At 56.0% G+C, this 25707-nt stretch overlaps 2 protein-coding genes across 5 annotated transcripts in view; one reads left to right on the top strand and one right to left on the bottom strand.

Annotated features, from left to right (window-relative positions):
• Window positions 1-25707, top strand: part of SERPING1 (serpin family G member 1) — a 437682-nt gene that overhangs the window by 113855 nt on the left and 298120 nt on the right. The gene's annotated exons all lie outside the window — the stretch shown is intronic.
• TNKS1BP1 (tankyrase 1 binding protein 1) lies at window positions 119-25032 on the bottom strand. 4 transcript variants are annotated; one of them, XM_050758494.1, is made up of 12 exons: window positions 24921-25032; window positions 21870-22028; window positions 20149-20782; window positions 18207-18276; window positions 12965-14326; window positions 8851-11012; window positions 2928-3294; window positions 2541-2691; window positions 2274-2410; window positions 1358-1515; window positions 1003-1075; window positions 119-556 (listed from the first exon to the last, which is right to left on the bottom strand). In XM_050758494.1, exons 2-11 carry the CDS (start codon window positions 21961-21963, stop codon window positions 1015-1017), a joined length of 5196 nt encoding a protein of 1731 aa, XP_050614451.1. In that variant the 5' UTR covers window positions 21964-22028; window positions 24921-25032; the 3' UTR covers window positions 119-556; window positions 1003-1014. The 4 variants fall into 4 exon arrangements, with proteins under 4 accessions (XP_050614451.1, XP_050614452.1, XP_050614450.1 ...); XM_050758495.1 differs by lacking the exon at window positions 24921-25032 and adding an exon at window positions 23929-23987; XM_050758493.1 differs by lacking the exon at window positions 24921-25032 and adding an exon at window positions 22323-22597.

Genomic DNA, 25707 nt, shown 5'->3' with positions numbered 1-25707 from the left:
CATTCAATGTCAGAGTAAGCCCCTGGTGGGGCACAGTGGGAATCAGCACTTTCGAACTGCAGCCTTGGAAGAGGAGATGGGTAGCCATGACCACGCACCACCACCTGGACAGCACCAATTCCCAAAAAACTTTATTTATTGTTTCAAGTGGCAAAATGTCATTGGTCTCTGTGGGGTACCTGGCGGGGCAGAGGGAGACCTGGGGTGAGGCAGGGGTACAGTCCCACCCATTATAAAAATCAAAGGCTTTTATAAAAAATGCTATAAATTGGTATCAAAAGAAAACCCAAGGGAGGCTGGAGAAGGAAGCAGAGAGGGAGAGGGAAGGAGAGGAAGGGATAAAACCTTCAACCACTAGTGACGAAATCCAGGGAAGGGAAGGTGTGGGGGGTGTTGGGAAGGTGATACAAAGTGCATAAATGTGCCTCCCCAGATGCTCCTCAGAGGTGGAGGGGGACAGAGGCTGCAGCCTGGGGCATGGTGGGGCTCCAGCCATCTCCTCACCCAGGGACCCCACAGGAATGGGCACTGCCTGAGACTGCCAGGTGGGAAGAACCTGCAATGGGAAGGGAGGAAAAGACGTCAGGGAAGGACACTGTGGAGGCTTCAGTTTCCTCTCCCCCACACCCATCTTGGTTCCCCCTGCTAAGCCTGGTCATAGAGCCTGGTAAGTGCCTGCAGGGCCCCAGACCAGAAGGGCTGGCTGACCACTCTCCGTCCAGCCAGGGAGCATGGGGGGACTGTCCCTGAGCAAAGAGAGGCAGGCTAGGATGGTGGCCCTCCTCCTCTTCCATACCAGGCCAGACAACACCCTGACCTCCCTGTGGACAAAATCTAGAGGATCCAAGGGCCCACCGAGTCTCTGGAACTTGGCTGCACCTGCTGTTTCTAACCTCCCACAGAAAGGGGTGGGAACTAAGGGACAGAAGGGGCACAAGGCCTCCCAAGCCTCCAGGGCAGGCCCTCCTCAGACTGGATCCAAGCCCAGAAACCCGTCCTCACCTCAGTGACTTCTCAGACCTTCTTCTTCTTCAGTTTCAGGGCTTGAAGCCAGTTGGGCGACGATCCTTCTGACCTAGCAGGCAGAGGGGAAAGGTTCAGAATGCAAACTTTGAGGAAACTGAACAAAACAAGGAGACGCGATAGGGACAGAAACCACCCTCCAACCAGAAGAGGCAGTCTGGGGCCTGGCTGCAGGGACCCAAATTCTGACACCATCTCCATACCGTTCATCTGGGGCACGTCCAACTGAGGTGCCTCTTTGAGTCTCGTTTGCCTCTTCTGTGAAGTGGGAGTTTCCCTTTTCATCGGGGTAATACAGTGAGGTCAGTGGATGCCCAGAACTTAGGTCACCTACCCTGAGGACTTCTCTGGCTTCGGAGGTAACGTGAGGGGCTTCCCCAGCCCTGGGACCTTGCAGGACTTCGAACGCTGGACCGCAGACTCCTTCTGGCTCGACTTGCTCTCGGCCGGCTCCCCCTCCTCAGCTGAGCGATTCCGGGGGCGCAGCTTGGCCTGAGAAACAAGTCCAGATGCAGACACACAGTAGTGGGACAGGCAGTAGGATTCTCAGGTGGGGAGACCTTATCTCAAGAGTGTGCAGTCCCCAGAATCAAGCAGAGACCCCTCTGCAGTCCTTTCACCCCAAAGGATGGGAAGTCACTGAGAGATGCACTTCCCGCAGAACTGAGCTACGCCTTGCACACCTTTCTGTCCTCGGAAAGATACGGCAGGATTGAATTCAGACAAACTGGGTGGGACAAAGCCAGTGGTGACTTCCCACCCCTGTTCCCTCTGCCTGCAATGCCACCCCACCACCCTGGCTCCAGGAGCCAACTCCTGTGCCTGCCTCTGGCTAAGATCAAATACTTACAGGAGGCCTTCTCCAATCCACCCTCCCTTCCCCTTCCCCTCCACTCTGTTGTTAGGAAATAACTCCTCTCTCTGAACAGGCCCAGCCCTTATCTGTGCCTCTCCTCAGGGACACCTGAACTTCCCTCATCCAGGCTAATCACGGGCGTCATGTCTCCCACTGCCCCTGAGCTTCCAGGACAAGAACACGTCTTGTTCTTCTTTCCATCCCATTAGGCACACAGCACAGGGCCCAGAGGGGCACAAAGGGATCTTCTGGAGCCCTCAATGGAGACGAGAATGAGAGGAGGAATGGGAGAGGGGGACAGGGGAATTAATTGATGGATGGAAAGAAGAAAGACAGCATGCAAGGTGGCCACCTGGCCAGATGGCTGGACATGTTTGCTATGATCAGATGGTACCTTCAGGGCCGAAGGGCTCAGGCCAGGAAAAAGGTTGACTTTCAGCCCCTTGGTGCCCAAGGACATCCGCGTCCGGCGGCTCTGAGGTTCCTCCACTACCTCTTCATCTGAAGATGGCACCCGAGATGCCCGTGGCTCTGCAAAGGCCCAGGGAACGGGCTCAGAAAAGGCAGCACATCCAGACTTCCCCAACCCGCAGTCCCTGCACAAGCCTGGCCTAATGCCCCAGAGATCAAGAGACACCACCAAATAATACATCAGCCCTACCCGTAGAGTCCTGGAACAGGCGTGCATCCGAGTCTGCTGCCTCCGACAGGCCCAAGGTACCCCCAGGCCGAATGGCTGGGGCCCGGTGCCCACGCTTGCGCCCCAAGTTGGCACGGCTCCGATACATGGCACTGTCGAGGATCTCGGTGTCCTGCTTGGGACAACGGCGACACCACTGCCATTGCTGCCTCATCCCACGGAAGCCCCTCAACAGCAACTGACCAGGAGGAGCTGGACCCCTCCTGCAGCCGGAGCGTCACGTTCACGTGACGCACCTACACCCGCTTTCTGCCTCCTGGACTGGGACTGCTCAGGGAAGCTCCAGGAACGGGGCTCTGGCTGCATCGCCCTCACCTAACCACTGTCTTGGGCTCACCCTCCACTGACCTCAATGAAGGAGAAGTCCTGACTGGGGGATCTGATGGGAGGGCCTTGGGAGGGCCGCCGAGAAGTCTGTGCTGGCCCCTGATCGCTCCGCCTGGCTGCTGAAGAGCCCCACGTGCCATCCACGTCTTCTGTCTGGCTGGCCTCACCATCAGGCTGGGGCCTCCAGGAGGGTGGAGAGTCCCTGCCAGGCTCCAGCACCTCCTCCTGGGCAGCACCTGCCCCGGCTCCTTCCTCCTCCAACAGGCCCCCAAGGCCCAAGGCCGCTGACTCCCTCCGAGCCACCGCCTTGGAGCTGCTGGCTACCAGCATCTCCTCCAGCAGGCCCTGGGAGCCGGAGGGCCGGGGGCGGGCTGGGCACCTGCCAGGGCTGTAAAGGGGACACAGAGAGAACAAGATCACCGTGAGGCCCCATCTCCCTGCCCTGAAGCCCCCCTTCACAAGCTCTTTCCCCCAGCCCCCAAACTCTCCCTTGCCCTCCTTCCCATGCTTTTTCCAGACTCCTTCAAGAAGGACGTGGTCAGGGCCTTGAGCAACACAGCACAGAGGGGTAGAGCTGAGCCAGTCTGGCGGGTTCAAATCCCTGAGACCTTGGGTGAGCCCCCTCCCCTGGAAACAGCTCAGGCTCCTCTAACTGCACGGAGTCACCGCAGGGATGGAAGAAGAATCTAAAGCACTTGGCGCAGTCCTGGTCAGTACGCACCCCAGAAGGAGCAGCCATTATTCCTGCTGCTGTTGCTGTTGGATGCTGGCAATGTGTTCCCTCCCAGGGCCATCTGCTCGGGCAGTCACACTCCTTGGGGTGAGCCGGGTACTGGCCTACCTGCCTCTCTGGACTCCTGTTGTCTTCAGTCCCCATGTCATGCCTCTTCATTCCCCAAGCTCACAGAGCAACTGGGGACCATCAGAACACACCGGCCCTCACATGCTGGTGGCTTTGAATGAGCTGCTCCCTATTCTGGAAAGCTCCCCACACCACACTGTCCCTTGTGGTATTGTCCCCTTGGTTCAATTCCGCTTCCGAAGCTGCCCTGCGCCCTCCCAGCCACCATGGCTGCCTCAGCCCTACCAGCCCTGGGCTCCAACCCGTGTAGTTCCTGCTTCTGTCTTATGGTTCTTTGTCCCCAGAGACTGTGAGCTCCTTAAGGGCAAAAACGGGGCCCTTTCTGCCTTTATGCACCCGGCACCTGACCCAGAGCCTGGCTATGCACCGCACTAAGCAAATGTTTGCCAAGCAAATGAGGGGCTGGGTCACCTTGGACCTCCATGCAGCATATGCATCTTCTGTCTGCTGCTTCCTCAAAACACAATACAGCCGGGCACGGGATGCACGGCTCACACCTGTAATCCCAGCTACTTGGGGGGCCAGGGCAGGAGGATCTTGGGAGCCCAGGAGTTCAAGACCAGCCTGGGCAACATAGCAAGACCCCATCTAAAAACAAAAAACAAATATGGCACAAGCACACCACACACTCTCTAACTCATATTACCCACCCTGTCCAGCGGCCACTCCCCAAAATGACAGACATATTCACACTCATCACACACACTCAGGCAGATAGCTTGTACACTGTTTGTCACTCAAGATGCACCTCGCACCCACCACGTCTACAGGCACGGCACAGAGCCACACCTGACACAAACATGCGCATCCCCGTGCCCCCGCCCCCGCCCCCACACACGCTCATACCATGCACAGAGGTATGGGAATGGCTGGCACGGCAGAGCCTGGAAGCCAGTCCCCAGGTTCCCACTGGGATGAAAGCAGGAGAGTGGGGCAGGTGAGTCAATACCAAGCAGGAAGAGGGGGCAGGGAGAGACAGGCCGAGTGGCAGTCTGTCCTTCCACAAGCTGCTGACAGATGGAAATTAAAGCGGTCTGGGGAGAGACTGGGGGAAGAGGCAGTGGCGGCAGCAGAAGTACAGCAAGGCAGCAGAATTGGGAGCAGTCCTGGCTGGGGACCAAAGCCAGCTCACCCTGACAGCCAGCTTAAAATCAGGGAGGATTTGGAGGGAGGGGGCGGCAACAGCACCCCACCCAGCCTACAGAGGCCAGGCCCAAAGCCTCTCCCTGGGGTGGGGCAAAAGAAGGCTGAGGGCAGGCCCCAGGAGCTAAAGAGAGGTAAAATGTCCAGGTAGCTAAAAAGATCTATTCCAGCCAGGCGCAGTGGCTCACGCCTGTAATCCCAGCACTTTGAGAGGCCAAGACAGGCGGATCACCTAAGGTCAGGAGTTCCAGACCAGCCTGGCCAACACGGTAAAACCCCATTTCTACTAAAAATACAAAAATTAGCCGGCGTGGTGGCAGGCACCTGTAATCCCAGCTACTTAGGAGGCCGAGGCAGGAGAATCGCTTGAACCCAGGAGGTGGAGGTTGCAGTGAGCCAAGACCATGCCATTGCACTCCAGCCTGGGCAATAAGAGCAAAACTCCATCTCAAAAACAACAAAAAAAATCCACTTCTAAACCGAGAGCTGGCCCAAGCCATTCAGGCAGAGGTCAGTGGGCTCTGGAGGTAGCCCTGAGGAGTGGAGAGTGGCGAGTGGGGAGAGCCCAAGGAAGTACAGCTACGTCCACCCAGCCGGACTAAACCCCACTCGCCCTTCACCTCATCTTAGAAGCAGCTTTTCTACCCCTAAGCGCCCGGATCACGTACAAGCTGAGCCCCTCCCGGCATGGGAGCAGGAAAGAGGGGTAGCTAGGAACACAGGGGCTGAGTCCTGCCCCTCCAGGACACAGCTAGGCTCTGTCTCCTCCTATGCCTGTGGCTTTGACCACAAGTTACTTGTCCCACTCTGAACCTCAGTTTCTTTATCTGTAAAATGGAGGTAATAAAAGTACATGAACTGTTCCAGTTTGTTGGCAGAAATACGTGCCTAACTCATAGTTAGCACTTGACAAATACAACAATTAGGATAGTCATTATCATCAACACAGGTCCCTGGCCAGAGAGGATGTGCCTCATCTTGTCGCATCTACACCCTTCACCTGATCTAAACTTCAGAGTACCCTGAGGACCAAGACCGTATCCCACCCCACCCTCCACCACCGTTCCAGAGGCAAACATGGTGCTGGAACTACAAAACGTGAATATCCCAGTGTTTTGAAACCTGAAATGAGGGAGGAGTGAAGCTGGAAAGATGTGTCTAGAGAAACAGCAGCTGACCTTGACCCCAAAGAGACAGGGAGGGTGGCCACAGAGGACTGCAAGGCTTGGGCCCAGGGGGACAAGAAAAACCCACAGCCACCAGCCGCGGGAACTGGTGCCAGCCACACTGCCTCTCTGTGTCTCAGTTTCCCTAGTTTTTGTGAGGACTAATCAACAAAGCCCCGTGAGTACTGGGTGTAAGTTACTCCCAACTTACATATGAGGAATCGGAGGCCTGCAGAAGAGAACAAACTTGCCCAAGGTCACAGAGGTGGTGACAGAATCAGAGCGCAAGCCTGGCAGATGGACCTAAAGCCAGACCCCTCTGAGCTATTCTCAAGGACTTCTCGTTACAAAGGGAACCTCCAAAATTTTCTTTAAAGACAAAGTGCCCATAGTGGGCCAGGCATGGTGGCTCATTCCTGTAATCCCAGCACTTTGGGAGGCCGAGGTGGGCAGATCACATGAGGTCTAGAGTTCAAGACCAGCCTGGCCAACATGGTGAAACCCTGTCTCTGCTAAAAATACAAAAATTAGCCAGGCGTGGTGATGTATGCCTGTAATCCCAGCTACTCAGGAGGCTGAGGCAGGAGAATCACTTAAACCCAGATGGCAGAGGTTGCAGTGAGCCAAGATCGCACCACTGCACTTCAGGCTGGGAGCCTGGGCGACAACAGACCGAGACTCCATCAAAAAAAAAAAGAGAAAGTGCCCATAGTGTAGAATTTCCCTACATCAGAATTTCCCTGCTCAGAACACTAGGCTCTTGGATATTAGCCAAATTAGTTTGGAAAATAGTGCATTACTTGTCTTTAAGGTACTAATATATGCTAATATACAGACTAAGTCTTCTGTATGGCCATAGAGTACCCAGCATTTTCCAAACATATTCACAGACTGGTATTCTTTAGGACACATTTCAGAAAAGGCTGCCCGAAAGCATAAAATTCAAACAAGCCCCTGGAACTCCTCTCTAAAGCAACTGTTTCCATTCGGCTTTTGAGGAGCCGCGCTTTCTGTTGCATACAATGAGGCTCACCTGTATGGCACCACGGCTAACCCCTGAACTCGGGTTAAAGTCAACACTGACCAGATTATGGTAACACAACCACAAAAGCCTGGGTGCTTTAAAGGCACAATGAGACCAAAGCTCGGAGAGCTGAGTGCTTCCCTGCTTCTCCAACGCTACCCTCCTCTTCCCCTAACCTAGTTCCACCACAATCCCGGCCCCACCTCCCTCTATCCTAAACTAAGGGAACAAGATGATCACTTTCCACTTCTCAAGAGCCACCCCACACAGAAGGGAAAGGCAGAGAGCTGTGGGTCCCACAGCGGCCACACCTGAAAGCAGTTAACATAAGCAAGTGAGAAAGAGGTACTCCCGACTCTTTGCCCTTAAGGTGTCATACCACCTTTCCACCTGCCAGCGGAGAGGATAAAAATCCCTTTCCTGCCTCACAGAGCAGCTGGGAAGATCAATGAGGTAAGATGTGTGGTTAAGCATGGGGCGTGCAAAGGTCTATGAGTCCCAGGAAGAGAAATCAGGAATAACCACGCCAAGCCTGGACTCTCCCCTGCACCAGGAACATTAAAGTTGGAACTCTGCACTTTCTGAGTCAAACCCTGAGAAACTGAGGCTCAGAGCCCAGCAACCTGCCCAGGACCACAAGGGCCTCCCGACTCCTAGTCCTGCACCCTCCCCTCTTCCTTGCAGTCCTCAATGCAGCCTCAGTGGTTCCCTGTGCTCCATCACCACCCCCTCAACAGCCTGAGTCGTCAGGAAGCTCCCCTTCCTCAAACCCCCCTGGGTATCTCCCTGGGCCCACCTTCCTCTCTCCCTCCTTCTCCTCCATCCCAAATGCCTCTCTGACTCCCCAAGACCACCATGATGCTCTCTAGCCCCTTCCTGCTCCTCTCCTCCCATCACCAACCCCTTCCACTTATAAAAGCCCCCACCCCCACACTTCCCTTGCCTTCCCCACATACCCAGTGAGACGCTCCCACTGTGGGCTGGAAAAGGAAACATGTGCTACTCACTAAAGGGAATAAAAGCGAATCTCAATGGATGCAAATGTTAACAAAACGGATGCAATGCCTTTTTAGCACCTTTCTCAGCTGCAAAATCATCTCAGCTGGTTTTAAAACATCCATGAAACAGATTGTGGTTGGCTTGCAAAGCCTTTGGAAAGTTCTTTCAGCAACTTTGCACATAGAGGCCAAAGTCATGGGGCCAGGTCCCCATACCCTTCAGGTTCTTGAACGTGCTATTCCAGGCTTCATGACAGGCAAGAAGCACAAAGTCCCTAACCTCTTTGAGAACCCGTGGGTGCCACTGTCCACTCCACTCCTGGCTGTGGTGGCCCCAGCCAAGAAGAGACAGAATTCTCTGCCCTACACCTATGAAACCACCTGTGGCTTCAGGGCTGAGAGGCCTGCGGAACGGCTACTGTGTACAAGAGTAGAACCCACCAGAAACCATCCAAGCTATGACACGCACCATTTCCCCATCACAGTCACAATTCTAAATCACCAAGAAAGCTCAAACATGGGTTGCAAAAGTAACACATTAGTCATCCTTCCCAAAAAGAACTCACCTGTATGTGTATCGTATTTCAATTTTTTAAGTAGAATTAAAAATTCTTAGTCTAAAATGTCTCAATCTTCCAAACACTAAAAGTCCTCAGGAAAAACTGTTTCTTCCCTCCTCAGAAAGGTTCCAATTTCTTGGATAACCCTCACATGTTCCCTCCCACACTTGGGAGGGGGCTCCGTTCGTTACCTGGCTCCGAAGCTGAGGGCTTCTCCTGTCTCCATTCCACGGTCTGCAGGGTGTGGCTCCAAGGAACACGAGGAGTCATCTTCACCCTGCGTCTCTGGCCCACTTGTCTCACCAACCCCCAGCTCCCTGGCCTCCAAGGGGTCTCTGGCCTCCAGGCCAGGGGACAAGCTGCCATTGTGCCTCAGGCTGGGCTCTGGGCACTGGCTGACCCCGCCCACCCCATGCTCCCTGGCTTCACTCGGAGTCCCAAAGAGCTCCACATTCCGGGGGGCCAAGTCCCGGGTCCAGTCCATCTGCCCCACCCCACATCCCCGTAGCCCCTGAGAACCTCCAGACTCTGGGTCACAGGACACCTCCAAATCCCTCAGGCCCAGATTGTTACCCCAGTCCATCTGGCCCACCCCAAGCTCTTTGTGCTCTCCAGGACTGCAGACTGCCCCTGGGGCCATGTTTCTCAGCCCGAGGTCAGGTGTCCAGTCTGCCTGTCCAACTCCACGCTCCCTTGATTTAAGGAACTCTCCGGCCTCCACACCTGACCAGTCGGTCTGCCCCACGCCACTCTCTCTGGCCTGGCTGTGGCCTCCTCCTTTCCCGACCTCAGTCAAATCTTTGCTCTTCACATTCACATCAGAAGTCCAGTCCTTCTCCCCAGCTCCAATTCCCCCGGGCTCTTCAGACCCTCCACTTTCCAAACAGCCGGCCAGGTTCATGTCTCTCAAGCTCAGGCCGCCTGACCAGCCCATCTGTCCCACGGCATCCTCCCTGGCCTCACTCGAGCCCCCGGAACCCACACAGCTGGACACTTCCAAGTTCCTGAGACCCAGCTGGTCAGTCCAGTCCACCGAGCCAGCTGTGGTCTTCCCAGGAGGCACAAAGTGACCACCTCCCATCTTGCTAGAAGGGCTAAAGCCAGCACCACTCACTCTGTCGTTGCCAATGATGCCAAACTGATAGCTCCTCTCACTGGCCTCGAGGCAGAAGTCCGGGCTCCAGTCCTGCTGCCCTGGGCTAAATGCTGCCTCTCTCCGGGGGCCAACACTGAGGCTAAACTCACCGACCCAGCCTCGCTTCCCCATCTCCCCATCTTCCAGGCCAGCACTGCCAGGGCCCTGAGCCCCTGCCTGCTGTCTCTCCTGATGCCCTCCCACCTCCCGGCTAGCATCACTGTTTTGCCAGCTGCTCTGGTCTCTCTGCCCGAGTGCCCCATCCGGCACGTGGGCAGTGCTAGGACTGAACAAGCCCCCTGATTCTCTCTGTCCTGGCCGGCCAGCATCCCTGCTGCCCTCTCCAAGGTTGTCTTCCACACTTGGAATCTTCTTCTCAAATTCCTCATCCTGTTGCTGGGCTTCCTCGGGGCTGAACCCAGAGCTCAAGGGTCTTGTTCCAAAGCCTCTTTCCTGGGCGTCAAGGGTCCTGGAGCTGCCACCACTGCTGTAGTCCCTTATCCAAGCGCTCTTCCCAAACTCCTGTTCCTGCGGCTCTGCATCCCGGCTGCCATAGGTGCCAAGTGACACATCTCTCTTCTGAAACTCCCAGTCCTGCTCATCAGCATCCTGGCTGCTGTACCTGCCATGGTGGTCCCTCTTCCCCAAATTTTGGCCCTGCTCGTTGGCATCTTGGCTGGCATAAGCACCCAGAGAATCTCTTTTCCCAAATTCCCAGTCCCCAAGGCTTACATCTCGACTACTGTAAGTACCCAGTGAATCTCTCTTCCCAAATTCCTGGTCCTGGAGTTCCGCATCCCGGCTGGAGTAAGTGCCCTGGGAATCCCTCTTTCTGAACTCCCAGTCCTGAACATCTGCCTCCTGGCTCCGCTGAGTGCCAAGCTGGGCTGGCTTTCCAACTACCCGGTCCTGGGCTGTGAGCACCCCTGGGGCAGACACTTCACTCTGGTCTTGGCTGCTGCTGGCCTCCATCTCCTCCTGGCCGATGCCACACCTGCTGGCCCACTCCCTGGTGCTCCCTTCCCCAGCTCCTTGCCCATACTTGCTGGTCCAGTCCCTCTCTCCGAGACCTGGGTCTCCTCTAGGGCTTGCACCCCCAAGGCCATAGTCCTGAGAAGCACCTTGACACCAGTTGGAAGGACTGAAACTGCTGGGCTGTGGGTCTCCTGTGATCCCAAATTCACTCTGCAGATCTTTCTGGGACCAGCCAAGGAGTCCCTGGGAATAAGAAAAAAAACAGACAAAGAAACAACGATTAGATTCAATCGGGGTGGGAGTCAATCCAGCAGAGTCAGCACTGCCTAGTGCCTGAAAGCCCCACTTTGGCCACAGAAAGCTGTGTGACCTTGAGCAAATAACTTAACCACTCGGGGCCTCAGCGTCCTCATCCTTAAATGAAGATAATTCCTACTGCGTGGGGCCGGTGTGAGAGGATTAAACGAAATCATTCAGACCAAGCACTCGGCATAATGCCTGGCATGCAGTGGGCACTCAATCGATGGTCCCATGGCCATGTTTACAACCCTTGGGCAATACTCGGCTAACAGCCAGGAGAGGAGTGGTCTTCACACAGGAATGGCGGGCAACGTACTTTCCTTTTGATTAGGAGAGGTCAAGATTCAAAGCCTCTCTGCAACCTCCCTTGCAAGGCAAGGTTCCAACACCAGTGAGAGCTTTTCCAGCCCGTCCTCCCCCACGCCCCACCTGACCCCCATCCTCCTGTAAGTACCCAGCCCCTTCGTCCCCAACCAAAGTGCCATCTGCTCAATCCTCCCCAGGAAGACCAGGAAAGACAGGAGGGGCAGCTTCTAGCACAGGGGAAAATCCCAGCCAGGGCTTCTTGCACCCCAACCCCCACCTCACGCTCCCTGACTCACCCTCGTGGGCGGGAGAGCCCTGGGCTCAGGGCTTCGGAGCCGGCCAGCCTCATCCCTCAGCGCAGCGTTGGCCAGCAGCCGCTCCAGGACAGACATGCTGGCCTCCCCGTCCCCAGGCTGGGCCATGGCCCTCCGCCCCCCGCCCGCCTCGGGGCTGCTGGGTGCGGCCAGCCGGGCGCAGGGATAGGGCTGGGCTGCTCCCCACGCTGGGACCTGTCCGACGGCTCTGGCAGCGCTGGCTCTCCCTTACCCTGGCCCTGCTCCCTTCGGAGCAGCTGCAGCTTGGGCAGCCCCGCCCAGGAGCCAGTTGAGTCACCCACATCCCGGGACAGACACACCTACTGCAGGAGTCAGCTTAACCCCTTCCTGCTCCTCCTCCTCCCCGCCCCCTAGCCTCCAGAGGCCCCCTGGCTCCTCCTTTCCTGCAGCCCCGCCCCTTACAGCCCAGGCCCGGCTTGAGAAATAAATTTCAAAAGCCACCTGGCCCCCGGCCCTTAAATTCAGAGGCAGCCTGGTAGGAGAAAGGGCACTGGGCCGGGAAACGGCGCTGGCCTGGGCCCAGCCACCAACTTGCTGGGTAACTGCACAAGGCTCGCCTCCTCTGAGGCCCAGCTGCCTGTCTACAAAGCAGGTCTGGAGCTCAATGTTAATAACGTTTGTAAAAGCCAACACGTATTAAGCACTTAAGATGAACCAGGCACTATTCTTAGCACTTTAGACATTACAGCTCATTGAACCCTTGCCAACACCCTTGGAGGTAGAGCTCATCTTATCCGCATTTTACAGATGTGGAAACTGAGGCAGAGGGCAGAAACGTCACTCTTTCAAGGTCACACCTGGGCAAAGGAAAGCAGAGCCAGGAGACCAACCCAGGAGCCCACGCTCTAAATGGCTACACTATTTTGCCTTGAACAATATTCCCATAATGAGAGACTGAATACTCAGCACCTGCCACACACTGTACTGAGAGCTTTCCCCCTCTTGTTTACCCACAATATAACTCTAAGAGGCCGGCGCTACTATCATGAAAGCACTCTGAAGCTTAGCAGTTAAGGCACATTCTTCCCAAGACCAATCAGCTGGCGAATGCTGAAGCTGGGATACAGCCTCACACGAAACCCCACACACCGTCCTGTGCGGTTCTGCAGCGCTACGATGTGCAGGTCCACAGCTGCCTTGCTCGCTACCACAGCCCAAGCTCTCAACACGTAAAATCCATGTTCAAAGAATGAAGCCCACCCAAGCCCTGGCCTCTGTCCCCAGAAGTCCCACTCTCCCTATGCCCCTTCTCACCTCAGAGCAGGTACTTGGGGACTGTGCGTCCTTCAGCTCAGATCCAGCTCCCCGTCTTGCACCGCCACCACTAGGTGGTGGTGAAGCCAGGAGGTCGTCCAGCCAGCGGGAGCTGCTTTCAGGGCCCGGAGGCTCGGGGGACGCCCTACACAAGTCTTGAGCCTCTGTCCTGGGTTGGGTGGTCTCGGCCCGGGCTAGGGTCACGGCCTCCTCCTCGATAGGCAGTGCCTGCCCAGGCTCAGGGGTATCAGCAAAGAGAACACAGGGCTGGTCAGGGGGTGCTGGCTGCTCCTGCCCCAGGACCGGCTCCAGGATGGGCAGGGCTGCCTCCCTGGTAGCCAGGGGGAGAGGGGACTCCTGTCCAGCCAAGGGCTCCTGCGACTCGTATCTCTCCTCTGCCTGCTGCAAAGGTAACCCAGGTGAGCCCTCAGTTGTAGGTAGGGGCTCAAGGGGAACAGCCGGGAATTGAGGTTGACTCTCCCCATCGCCCTTCTCGGGGAGGGACATGCTTGGATCATCCCCTTGCACCCAGGAACTAGGCCTTCCTGACCCACTTGGAGCTGACCCGGCCCCTTGCCCCTGCTGAGACACTCCTTCTTCCCTGCTGGAAACAGCCAAGTTGCCAGCCTCAGCAGCCTCGGCAGCCTCACTGGCTTCAGTGATGGGGGAGGGAGGCGGGGAGTCCAGCCGCCACACGCCCAGACCCGAGGGCCGCGTGGGGAAGGTCCATTCGAAGGACTGTGATAAGCTCCAGTTGGACTCTGCTCCAAAGGGACGATCCAGGGCCAACTGGCTCCCCTGGCCTTGGGGCAGGGCAGCCAGCGAGCCCCCCAGCTTCTCCTGGTCCTGGCTGGGTGACTGGAGCACACCTTCAGAGAATCGGCGCTGAACCAGGCTGGTGGGGCGGAGGTGTGCGTCACCCTTGGCCTCCTCCTCCCCGCCAGATGGAAACGTCCGAGTGAGATCAAGCAACTCACCCACCTCGATCAGGGGCCGGGGCGAGGTGGCAGGGGGCTGATCCAGGCTGTGGGGCTCCGAGACCTCAGGGGGAGGGCTGCTGGGTCTGGGGGCCTCTGGAGCCCCCTCAGCAGGGAGCCCGGGGCTGGGGGTGTGGCGGGAGCCCTCCTCAGGCAGGGCTGCACTTGGAGCTGATGGAGTCACAGCGGGGCAAGGAGAAGCCTGGGAAGCATCAGGACTCTGGGCTTCCAGAAGCTGCAAGTGGCAGGGAGAACTCTTATCGGGTGAGTGAAGATGGGGAGAGCCAGGGCCTGAGCCTGAGGCTTCTGCGGGGAGGCCTGGGCTGGCAGGGCCTCCATTCTCTGAGGAAGGGGCTGGACTTGAGGGAATCCAGGGCTTGGAAATCTGCAAGAGAAAGGTCAAGAGCCGTCACTCACCTCTCAGTGGGGCGGGCAGGCTCCCCTCCAACCCCACACAGACCCCAGGTCAACTTCTCCCAGGCTGGGAGGAGGAAACTGGAACCTAAGGGGGTCCTCTCAGGACAGACGGGAGAGGCCCCATAGACGACTCAAGACAGGACTTCTCACAGAGCCCCCTTTAGACCTCCCCCAGAATGTACCTAGCCTTATTCCTACCATTTCAGGTGGTTGGAACCCCTCACCCACTCAACCTGAAGCTCATCTGAGGATCTCCTCAGAGGCCACAGTTCGGGGTCCAGAACACCTGCTTTATAAAGGGAAAAGGAACATTGAGAATCTGGCTATTGAGGCATCTCGGCATGTGGGAGTCGGGAGGGGAGAGAGGGTTTCGCCTCAAAGCAGGACTTGAGGTGCAGTGCAGCTACAGAGCAGTCGCAGGAGTGGCTACAGCACGCACGGGGTGCTCCTCCTGCCACTCCAGAGGTGCCAAGGAAGCAGGAAGGCCATGGGACCCAGGCAAAAGGCACTGGGGGACGTGACAGTGCCTAGCTTGAGCCGTCCCAGCACTGCCTCTTACCAGTATGTGCCCTCCCTCACGTATGGCAGACACTTGGTCTCTCTGAGTCTCAGCTTCCTCATCTGTACATTAGGGCCGGTGGCCACAATGCCCAACTCCCAGTTAGGTGAGGGTGAAGGGAAATGTGTACACTGGCCCCTCGGCATAGGACTCATGGAATGATGGGGGCAGAGTGGGGAGGACGTGGAGAGAACAGGGGGACAAACGAGGCACCAAGCACCTGGCACTCCACCTGTCCCCAGACAATGAAGCAAGTCTGGCTCCATCTGACCTTTGCCCTCTACATAGGTCACGCTTCCCTGGCCGCCTTCTCCCATGCAGTTATTTCTCCCACATCATCACCTACTAGGACCGGGCAAAATAAAGGGTCCTGCTTGCTTCTCAAGGTCCCTTCTGTTCCCTCCATGCTTACTTCCCTCTACAACGTTCTAATTTCAAAGCTCGTGCCCTTAAACTACAGCACCCACAATTCCTTCTTGTTATCAACCCTTACACACCCATCATTTCTTGAAAACCATAACCGCTGGATCACTGCAACCCTCTCCAGCACTGCTGTGATAGCTTACAGTGATCTCCATAGCCAGATGCGACCCTTCCGGCCTCTGGTTCGCTGGCCTCCTCTGCCCCAGTGACGGTGCGACCCATCCTCTCAAGGTCACACCCTAGACCTCAGCCTTACCAGTGGCTGCACCCTCTGCATCACCTCAGTCCCAAGTATCCCGCTCGCCCACCCCCACCGTTTATCTGACGGCTCACTCTATTACCCCAACACCCTCATTTTCAGCTCCTCTGGTAGCACAGCCCCTTAACCCTCATTCTTTCTCACTGTCCCCCATTCCCCTCATACCCTTACCTCTCTTCTTATCACCATTAACGTCACTTTTTACCCAACGCTCAACTCCTTCATCTGCTTCATCACACTGTTTAACCTGTTTAAATACAGCTCTCCAATACAGCTGGGCCAATCCTAGCCCAGCACCTGAGTAGCTGCATGTGGCTGGAGAAAAACACACAATTGTGACAGCTGGTCTCACTCCAGATTCACCACTGACCTCGAGCCGGCCCCAGAGCTGCCCAGAATCCCACGGCACTCCCCCTCCCATTCACTCCATGACTCTCCCAGGCAATGTTTTAGCATCTTCTCCCGTCAGACCTCCGCACCTCCCCCAATCCTCTCTCAGCTGATGGCCTTGCTTCCTGTTCCCTGAGAACACAGAGGCCACCAGCAGAGAACCCCTTCCCACCCTGACAACCCCCCACTGGCACACCACCCACTTCCTGCATGGGAGCCCAAGCACTCTGCCTCCCCTTCTGCTATCAGGCACTGTCCTCGCTTGGGGCTGAGGCCAATCCTTCCTCTCTCCTGCATCATTGATTTTTTTTCCCTCTCTACTGGATCATTTCCATCAGTACACAAACTGCTCTAATTTCTTCTGTCTTGAAAAACCAAAAAAGCAAACCAAAAAACCACTCTTGACCCCACATCACTCACTAGCTACCACCATTTTCTTGAAAGCCCTGTCTACATTCACTATTAATATCCACAGTTCTTCTTGTCCCCTTCTCTCTTGAACCCACTCCAAACCACCTAACTACTCTCGTCAAGGTCACGGATGACCTCCCTGAAGCTCAATCCAATTCTCTGCACTCACCTTGCTTGACCTGTCAGCGGCATCAGACAGCTGATGGCGCCCTCCCCTAGTCCTGGAGGCTGTCTCTATTTGGTGGACTCTCTCACTATCCTCCCAGTCTCCTTGGCTGTGTCTCTGGGCCCTCCCCTCCTGCACCATCCCCTCTCTCGGTAATCTCAACCAGTCGTCACAAGCATCCCTACTCTGACAATTCCCAAGTGTTCCTTTCAAATTTGCTCGCTTCCCACGAAGGCCAGACTCAACTACCCAACCATCCACTTGACGTTTCCACATGGATGTCTGAAAGCCATCTTAAATTCAGCAAATCCACAAGCAAACTCCTCCCATCTCCCCCGATCTTCCTTCACCCTTAGAAGTCCCCATCTCGGCAACCATAAACTCATCCTTCCGGTTGCTCACGCCAAAAGCCTTGCAGTCACCCTTGATTCTGTGCTCTCAATCTCTCTGAAAGTCCTTTCCACCATGCCTTCAAATTCTATCCAGAACCAACCACTTCTCCCCATCTTCACTGTAAGCTATCTCCAGGGTCCAAGCCATCATCATCTCTCACCTGGACGATTCCAACAGCCCCCTGACTGGTCCATGCTGCTGATCTTACCTCCCTGCAACTGATTCTTAACCCAGTGGGCCAGGTGACTCTCTACAACTAAGACAGCAGCATCCCAAGCCTCTCCTGCAAACCCTTCAAATGGCCTGCTGCCCTCACTCAAGCCAAAGTCTTTCCAGAGGCCTTCAAGACTTGACACAATCCAAACCCACCCTCCGTCGGTCCTCACTACCACCCAATTCCTCTCTCACTGCGAGGCAGACATCCTGGCCTCCTTGCCAGCAAGGCATCAATGCCTTTGTACTTGCTGTGCCCTCTACCAAGAATGCTGCTCCCCAGACATGCACACAGCTCAGCCTCTGCCCTTCACAGTGACACCTTCCCTGACCACACTCGGCCCTGCGCTCTCTACCTTCACAGCTATCCCCAGCACCCAGTTCCTAACAGGCAGTTCCTAACAGTCACTGCTTGCTGGATGGATAAATAATCAAGTCAGGTCTCCAGCTAGCAAGGGCTGTATGAGCAAAAAGGGCCATCCTGTACCTTGTTTACTCAAGAAAGCAGGCTGACCATCTTCAAGAACAGGAGTATAATGAGAAAATCTCAGCAAAGAGACTCAGCCCTCTTCTGACCCCAGAAAAGGCAGCCCAGCCAGGGAGAGCACGGGAGGCAGACACGGCAGCTCCTGCCTCAGCCTAAGTTACTTACCCTTTGTGAGCACAGGCGCCCTCATCTCTCACATGGGACTAACCGGGTCTACTAGCCAAAGCTATCACAAGGATTGAGCCAGTTAACGTTCCTGGGACAGGCCCAGCACATAGTAGGGACTTAATCAATGGCAGTTGCTGTGGATACTCTCATTACTGTTTATGATGAATGGCCTTATGGCCAGAACCACACTTAGCCACTTTGGTGATCAAGAGCACTGGCCTGGGAGTCGAAAAATCCCAGTCAGTCCTCCAGTGAGTCACTCTCTCCATGGGCCTCAGTTTCCCCATCTGAACTACAAGGACAGTAGAAAAGATGATCTCAGATGACCCTCCCAGCTCTAAAATACGTGATTCTGATTCATAACCGGAGGATAACTCACATCAGCAGGTAGCTCCGAGCTGGCTGCCTTAGCCAGGTCCCCATTGAAGGCCAGGTTGGAAGGAAGGCTCCTGTGAGGGACGAAGACAGGAAATGGAAGCACGGAATGTTAGAGTCTGTCACAGAATGAGAATGTGAGAGAGTCTCCCAATGCAACTTTAACAGCACCCAAAGGTTAAACCCTCCTAGCCATTTACTCTTGAGCCCTGCCTGGAACCATCAGGGACACAGAATCTGTCCATTTTCCATTTGGCAAGTGCCCCGGGAGACAGTGCTTATTCCCTACCTGAGCGTGAAGGGTTAAATTCCCCAGCTCCTTTAGGAAAAGCATCCTGGATGCCCAGACCTCTCAATGGTTCCTAAAAACATAACTCTTCTTTCCCTTAACCCATAAGGAGTTAAAGTTCTCCTCTAGCCAGGAAGAGTGCAGCTGGTCCCGCTGCCTTGCCAATACTTCTTGAAGAACTGCAGTGGGGGAGGGGAAGAGGAAAGAGTGATTTTCCAGGGTTGAAGTTGTTCTTAAGCCCTCCTTGGAGTGAGGGAGGCAAGGAAGATGGCGGGTGGAACCCGGCCTGGGCAAGAGTGTGACCTCACAGCACCCTGGTCTGGGACAGGCAAAGGACTGGCTCTGGGGCCAAGGCTCCAGACACTTGAAGGTAGAGAAGGGCAAGGCCAGAGGGCAGGGCAGGGCACGGACTCTCAGTTTCCCGCTCGGCCCAGACCACACCAGCCTTTGCTTCTCATAGCAGTAGGAAGAGAAAGGGAGCCTCTGAGCCCAGCAGAGCGGTCAAAGGCCCAAGGAGCCAGCCATGCCTCAAGCTGGCTCTCCCAGCACTGAGGACAGCCTCTGTGCAGCTCCTGAGATGCCTCAGCCTCTTCCTCCAATGTCCCGTGCCCACAACCCCAAGAAGCACCTCCTGGCCAGCCTTGCTTTCCACTAGTGGCAACTCTGGAGAAGCGTTATCATATGCAAATGTCTCCAACCAGCCAAAATCTCTATGCAGACACTAGCTGGCCTGGAATCAAGATGTGTTCTTGTCTTATCTCTCCCATCAGATTCCGCCTCACAGGGAGAGACTGTGCCCTGCTCCTCCTGACACACGCAGCCCACCCCAGGACAGGCACACTGCTCTGCCCACTGTAAGAGCTAGCAGTTAAGAGCAGAGGCTTTGGAATCAAACAAGATGTCCGTCTCTGCCTCTTAACTTGCCGAGACTATGGAAGTCATTTTTGAGCCTCAGTTTCCTCATCTCTACAATGGATCTAATACTCCCTTGAACAAACAGGATGCCAATGAGGCAAAGTTTGGTGGCCAGCTCTCAGTATATGGAAACTAAAAATAAACTTCTTGGCCGGGCGTGGTGGCTCACGCCTGTAATCCCAGCACTTTGGGAGGCCGAGGCAGGCGGATCACCTGAGGTCAGGAGTTCAAGACCAGCCTGGCCGACAGGATGAAACCCCATCTCTCCTAAACATACAAAAAAACTATTAGCTAGGTGTGGTGGCACACGCCTGTAATCCCAGCTACTTGGGAGGCTGAGGAAGGAGAATCACTTGAACCTGGGAGGCAGTGGTTGCAGTGAGCCAAGATTGCACCACTGTATTCCTGCCTGGGCGACAAAAGCAAAACACCATCTCAAAAAAAAAAAAAAAATCTATTGTCTATTAAATTTCTGTACTATACACTTGAACTCTAACATAAACCTACATCAATTCTGTAACGAAAACTACAACTTTAAAAGCATACAGTAATGATAACACCATCTGCTGGGGAATGACTTGTGACTTAGATCGGGATCTGCCTGTATTCACGGCACACGAGCAATCTACAGGTAAAAGTCACAACCCTATACGGGGCCATGCACTTGGTCCCCAGCCCCCACCCAATCCCACCCCACCTGACCTCCAGGCTGCCACAAAACATACAACCTCCCACCCTTCACCTCTCCTCAGGGGTCCTGCTGTGCTCTTCCTGGCACTCGGCTGCAGGCTTTACTGGCTCCTCCTGGGACCGTCCCTTGGAGAGGGTGCTGCCATCCTCATCCCTGGGAGCAGTGGTCGTGCCATAGGTCCTGGGGCCATACCGCGAGCTGCCATCGTGGTTAAAGGTGAGGCGGGAACCCCACAGGCGGTCAGGGCTGGCAGGGACCTCCTTCCGAGGCTGCTCCATCTTGGCCAGGATCTCTTCCACCGTGGTGGCCGCGAAGCGCTCTGAGGCTGGGCGGAAAGGGGCAGGGGCCTTCCGTACGCCCCCTGGGGCGGCACATCGAGCTGGGGGTGTCAACGGGGGTGGCTCCTCTTTCCCAGCCTCCTCTTTCCCAGTCTCTTGGATGGCTTCTCCTCCAGTGGAGGCCTCAACCACAGGCCTTGGTGCAAAGGGAAGCGGGCGCTTGCTGCCACCATAGGGTTGGGGTCCTGCCAGCATGTTCATCTTCCTGGCAGAAGGCAACTCAGCCAGGGGACCCCGGGGAGGCCGAGGCCCAACAGGCACCAGCAGGCTGGGTTTGGCAGGCAGGGCTGGCTTGGCAGGCAGGGCCCGGGGTTTGGGCTTGACAGGGGGTTTGGCCCGAGTGTCACCTACCAAAAGGAAAGGGTTGGCAGGGGAGCTGTCAGAAGAACCAGGAAGCAGAACTCCTTTGTTTCCTGTTCCACCTCATCTCCCACCCTCCAATTTAAGAATATTCACATCTTTCTAGACACAAGTCATATGCCACCTCTTCCGTGAAGCCTTCCTTGATTTTCTACACACATCCCAGAAGCATCTTCTTCCTTCTTCAAACTCCCAAAATGTTTTAGCCAATTCCCCTTTTAAGCTGAAGCTATGTAAGGACCCACCTGGCACCTTATTTCTTCCTGTACTGTATTCTGCAGCTAACATAAGTTTAATTATAAGTTATAATCAAACAAAAGAATGAATGAACAAAAGAGACAACAGACAAACGCCTGCCTGCCCCTATCAAGCAGTCAGTCCCCATATTCCCAATCTAGTTTGTTCACCTTATGTGACACTCTTCTCTATCAACCATAGTAAACTCTCAATCTCAGCCGAGCTTCTCTATCCTGCCTCCAGGCTGCCTCCTCCCCCAGTCATAGCACACTCCCAGGCCACCTCCCCACTGTCATCTGGTGTGTGACTGGGAATGCAAACTTACTATTGACCTAAGTCAAACAAAAGTAAATCTGCTACAGGGAGAAAAAAAAAACAGGACCAGAAACCTACCTTCTATATAAAGCTAAATGACCTTGGAAGTAACCTCATCCACTACCCTCCTGATGGAATCCTTTACCTCCTACACATTTGGCTAAATATAAGAAAAGAGTCTATGCAAGGAGCCAGGAGGTCTGGGTTCAAACTCCCACTTGTACACTCCATTTGTCCCTGTGGGCCTCAGTTTCCCCCTCTGCAAAGCATGCAGCTTGATCTGTATCATCTCAAAGGTCCCTGTCTACTCTTACACCTGTTAGAAAGTTATGATCCCAAACAGTTCTGAAGAGTCTCAAGAGAAGCTGAGAACCTTTCACACTCATCCTGCACTGCCTTGGTACTCCTTCTCTATCTCAACAGAATCATCACTCAACCACCCCCCAAGACAGAAAGAGGGGGCAGCCTCTGCCCTTCCCACCCCCTCCCAGCCACCCAGCTCCACCCTGCACCCATTGGTACCTGGCTCAGAGCCAGCAGGCACCAGCTCCTCCTCCATCTCCCGGGGCAGTGGGGAAGCCATGGCTGAGCTTTCCCTGAGAGTAGACACTTTCATTACATGCGGCAGACCCTCCTTGAGAGTTGGGAGGCAGAGAGGTATGAGCCGGGGTGGCTGCAGACCTAGGAAAAGAGAGAGAAGAGAAGGAAAAAAAGAGTTGGGCGTTGCCAGTAGGTTTAGCAGAGAGAAGTCTCCTATTTCTAGCAGAGGCAGAGTGTGGGACAGGAAGAGAGAACTTGGGGCAGGGGGTGGGGGGGTGGGGAGGGTGGAGGAGGTCAAGGGAGGTTCCCAGCAGCCATATCCTCAACTCTTCCCAGATCCTCCCCATTCTTATCTTCTAACCCCAAAGTCCTAGCGCTTCAGGGAGTCACTCACTGCTCCCTCCTCTGACAAACTCTCCAAGACACCCCACTTACAGTCCCCAGAGTGCCCCCTGGGTAGGACGGCCCCGCTGGAGGTGTCTACTCAAAGCAGAGCTAGAGAGTTGCAAAGTATGAAGTCTCTGTGAATCACCTCACGGGAGACGGGAAAAACCCGCTCCTCCCCAACCTGGGCTCCGCCCCATTGCCTGCCTCCCCCTTCCCGCTCACCCTCCTTCCCTCTCTCCCTCCCTCCCAAAGCTGGGAGTGGTTCCTTCTCCCCCCTCTCCCTGTTCTCCCTCCACATCCCTGCCCCACTCTCCCCTCCCTCAGAGCTGTCTCATCCAAACACGGAAAAATAAGGAATAAAAAGTAAACATCTGGAATATATTTTTTTCTTTAATTTCTCAATCGCTTGGCTTCAGCTTGGAATTTGATGAGGTAAAGCCAGGGCCTAGTCCTGTTGCCATAGCAATGGCCTCCCACTGGATTTCCAGAGCCTAGCCAAGAGGAAGGAGGAGCCGGCCCAGGCCTGGGCTGGGAGAACGGGACAGGGCTTGAGAATATCCGGGGGGTGGAGTGACTTGGGGGAAAATTCCCTGGGGCTCCACCTTCCAAGAGAGTCAGGGCGGAACAGCCACAGCCTATGAAAAGGGGCTATGTGGGCTTCACTCACCAGCCTTGGGTTGCCTTTAAGGAGTTCTGAGGGGAACAGAAGAAATTAAACCAAGTGGCACAGCCCTGTGGTAGAAGCCTGCCACAGGAGCTTCAGGGTCTGATATACCAAGATTCAAGGCTGGATGGGTCTACCACTTTCTAGCCGTGTGACTTCTCTAAGCCTCAGTGTCTCCAACTGAAAAATGGGATTATTGAGACCCTGAGGGGGCTTACGTGATATAGTACATGAGAACTGCTTAGCACAATGACTAGTACATAATAAGGATTCAATAAATGTTGCCTATGATTACTGTGATTCCATTCAGTGTCACCAATGAGCTAATATCCTGATAAGCACCTCCTCCTCTTCCGTGACCCCAGGCTACCAGCATTCCCAGACCATTCCTTCACTCTCCCAGGCCCTAGTCCTGTCACCTGTTCTTCAGATACTCCACCACCTCCTCAGTTCCCATCCTGGCTCCTGAAGCACTCTCCCACCCACAAAAACATGGAGACCCTGGGGAATAGGGCCCTGCACCTCTCATGCAAGGGGGAAGTTTCCCTCACCCGGTGTGCAGAGCCCTGAGGACAACTCAACCCTCTCCAACCTGCAAGGGGCATTGCCTCACTTAAAACCACCCACTCCAGCTGGTCTGGGAAGACAGCACCAAACTCCAGTGCTCAACCTCTGCAAAATCCAACTCCTCTCCCCTAACGCTAACCCTGCCCCAGGGATTTCAAAGATGGGAAAGGGTATGAAGACAGTAGAGAAACCCAGTACTGTCAACCCACTGGTCAGTCAACCACCACGGAAGACTGCCCACTGTGGGTGTGTGAATAACTGTGCAGAGCCAGGCCAAGTGTGGTGGGGGGAGGGGCACATGATAGAAAAAATAAAATTAAAACACAAGATTGTTTCCTTGTCCTTGAACATTATTACTAGGGACATAGTGTGGGTGGTTGGACATGGAAATGAATTGGCTCAGAATCAAAAAAATCCTTTCACCTGAGGTTCTGATGGGCCCCTCTGCGGTATGAGGGGCTGCAGCAATGAAGGCGGGCTCAGAGTCCCCAGGTGCGGAGGTGGCCACAGCAACTCAGAGACCCCAGCCAGGAGCCCCAGGTGAGCAAGGCCACCAAGGCTGTGGCCAGAAGCTGCAAAATCGCAGCGGATCTGAGCACTCCCCACCCCCAAAAGACCAGGAGGTAGAGGGTAGCGGGGTAGAGACGAACTGACCCCTGGCAGATAAGGCCTCCAGAAGGGCTGGGCAGCTCCACCCCCGGAGGGGACTCGGCGCAGGCGGGGTCGCCCCTATGGACCGCAAGATCTCCAGCCGGATCGAAGGCTAGAGAGGTCGGCAGGGACAGCACGAAAACTGGTGGAAAGAGGGAGGGCCAACGGGAAGATGGAACAGCCCCGGGCAATGGGCTGTCTGGAGGAGCCCAGTGGGGAGCTCTGGACACAGAAGGGACAGCGGCAGCCGAAGAGGAGGAGGAGAAGAGGATGGAGGAGGAGGAGGGGACGGCGGTGGCGGCAGAAGCGGAGGACCTGTGAGCGGGCTGTGAAGCAGCCGGCGAACAGACGGTGGGCTGCAGACGTCGATCAGGTGGGGGCGGACTGGGGTGGCTGGGGGCGTGCCGAAGGAGCCGGGGGAGGGGGCTAGCGCGGCCCAGGGGAAGGGGAGGCAGGGGTCCCTCCAGCGGCTCTGCCCGCCCCCGGCCCCGCCCCAAGCCCTCGCCCCCTCCCCCCTTTCTTCTGGCTCCGCCAGCACGAGCTCCAGACCATGCGCCCTCCGCCCCCGCGCACACGCGCCAGCTTCCCCCGGGCCTCCAGCGTCCCCAGCGCCCCCGGCCCCTGCAAACTTTCCTGGTGACCCCCTCACCACCACCACCTCAACCCGAGGTCTCGGCTGGAAAGCGCCCACTCCTTCCATGCCCCTCCCCCGCCCCATCCCGGACCCCGCCCCCTCCTTCGCCCGCCCGCCCCCGCGCACTCACGCGCTCGCCCGGGATCCGGCTCCGCTCGGCTCGGCGCCCCGACGCCAGTCCCCGCCGCCGCCGCCGCCGCTGCTACCGCCGCCGCCGCCGTCACCGCGGGACGAAGCCACTGTGAGCCCCGGCGGGGCCCCGCCCCTAGCTCCGCCCAGGCCCACGCCCCCAGGGCGCTTCATGAATATGCATGAGCCGGTGGAACCCGGGAGTTGGAAGCCCGTGCAGAATTCGTCCCACCGTCGGCAAACAGGCGCGGCCCAGTACTCAATTATTCATGAGGCTTGCAGATGAGGGGCCCGCCCCAGGCTCAGACCGGGGCGAAACTGACGCAATTCAGCCGGGGGCGCTCGGGTAAAATGGACACCGAGACGACTGCCTAGAGAGACTGCCTTGGCGGCCCCTCCCGGGCCCCGCCGCCTGCACGGAGTGCAGTACCATCGAGCTACGCCGGCAAGAAGGTAGCAGCCGGCGGACTGGAGCGGCTTCCTGGTACAGCCACCTGAGTGCTGAGAACGCGCGCAACGTGGCCACCCCTCCTGTGTCAATTCAGATTTAGAGCCACGGTGAGGAAGTCTGGCAGCTCTGCTTTCCTCAGTAGTGACCTTTATCTCCTTTCAGGCCCCGTCTCAGACGTGGGTTCCTCCCTACACTGAAGTTTGTATCCCCCCTTCTTCCCGTAAGAACAAAAGCTTCACATATACTCCGTACTTTTCTTGCACCCCCCACCAGGCTGCAACCACCACCACCCTACACACACGCTCATCCTCCCCGACTCTCCAGGCTCACGTTTCCA

This window comes from Macaca thibetana, chromosome 14 (genome assembly GCF_024542745.1).
Source record: "Macaca thibetana thibetana isolate TM-01 chromosome 14, ASM2454274v1, whole genome shotgun sequence".
NCBI classification, from domain to species: Eukaryota; Metazoa; Chordata; class Mammalia; order Primates; family Cercopithecidae; genus Macaca; species Macaca thibetana.
Note: the sequence above shows the minus strand (reverse complement) of the source record. Positions and strands in the feature narration are given on the sequence as shown.

Bases quoted from the DNA above. Each gene is read 5' to 3' on its own strand.
- TNKS1BP1 (XM_050758494.1), bottom strand. From the start codon at position 21,963: ATGAAAGTGTCTACTCTCAGGGAAAGCTCAGCCATGGCTTCCCCACTG. The intron at 18,277-20,148 runs GTGAAGGGTGGG...CGTCCCTCACAG, and splicing joins AGCAGGACCCCTGAGGAGAG to GAGCCTTCCTTCCAACCTGG. The intron at 1,076-1,357 runs GTAGGTGACCTA...TCTGCCTGCTAG, and splicing joins AAGCCAGAGAAGTCCTCAGG to GTCAGAAGGATCGTCGCCCA.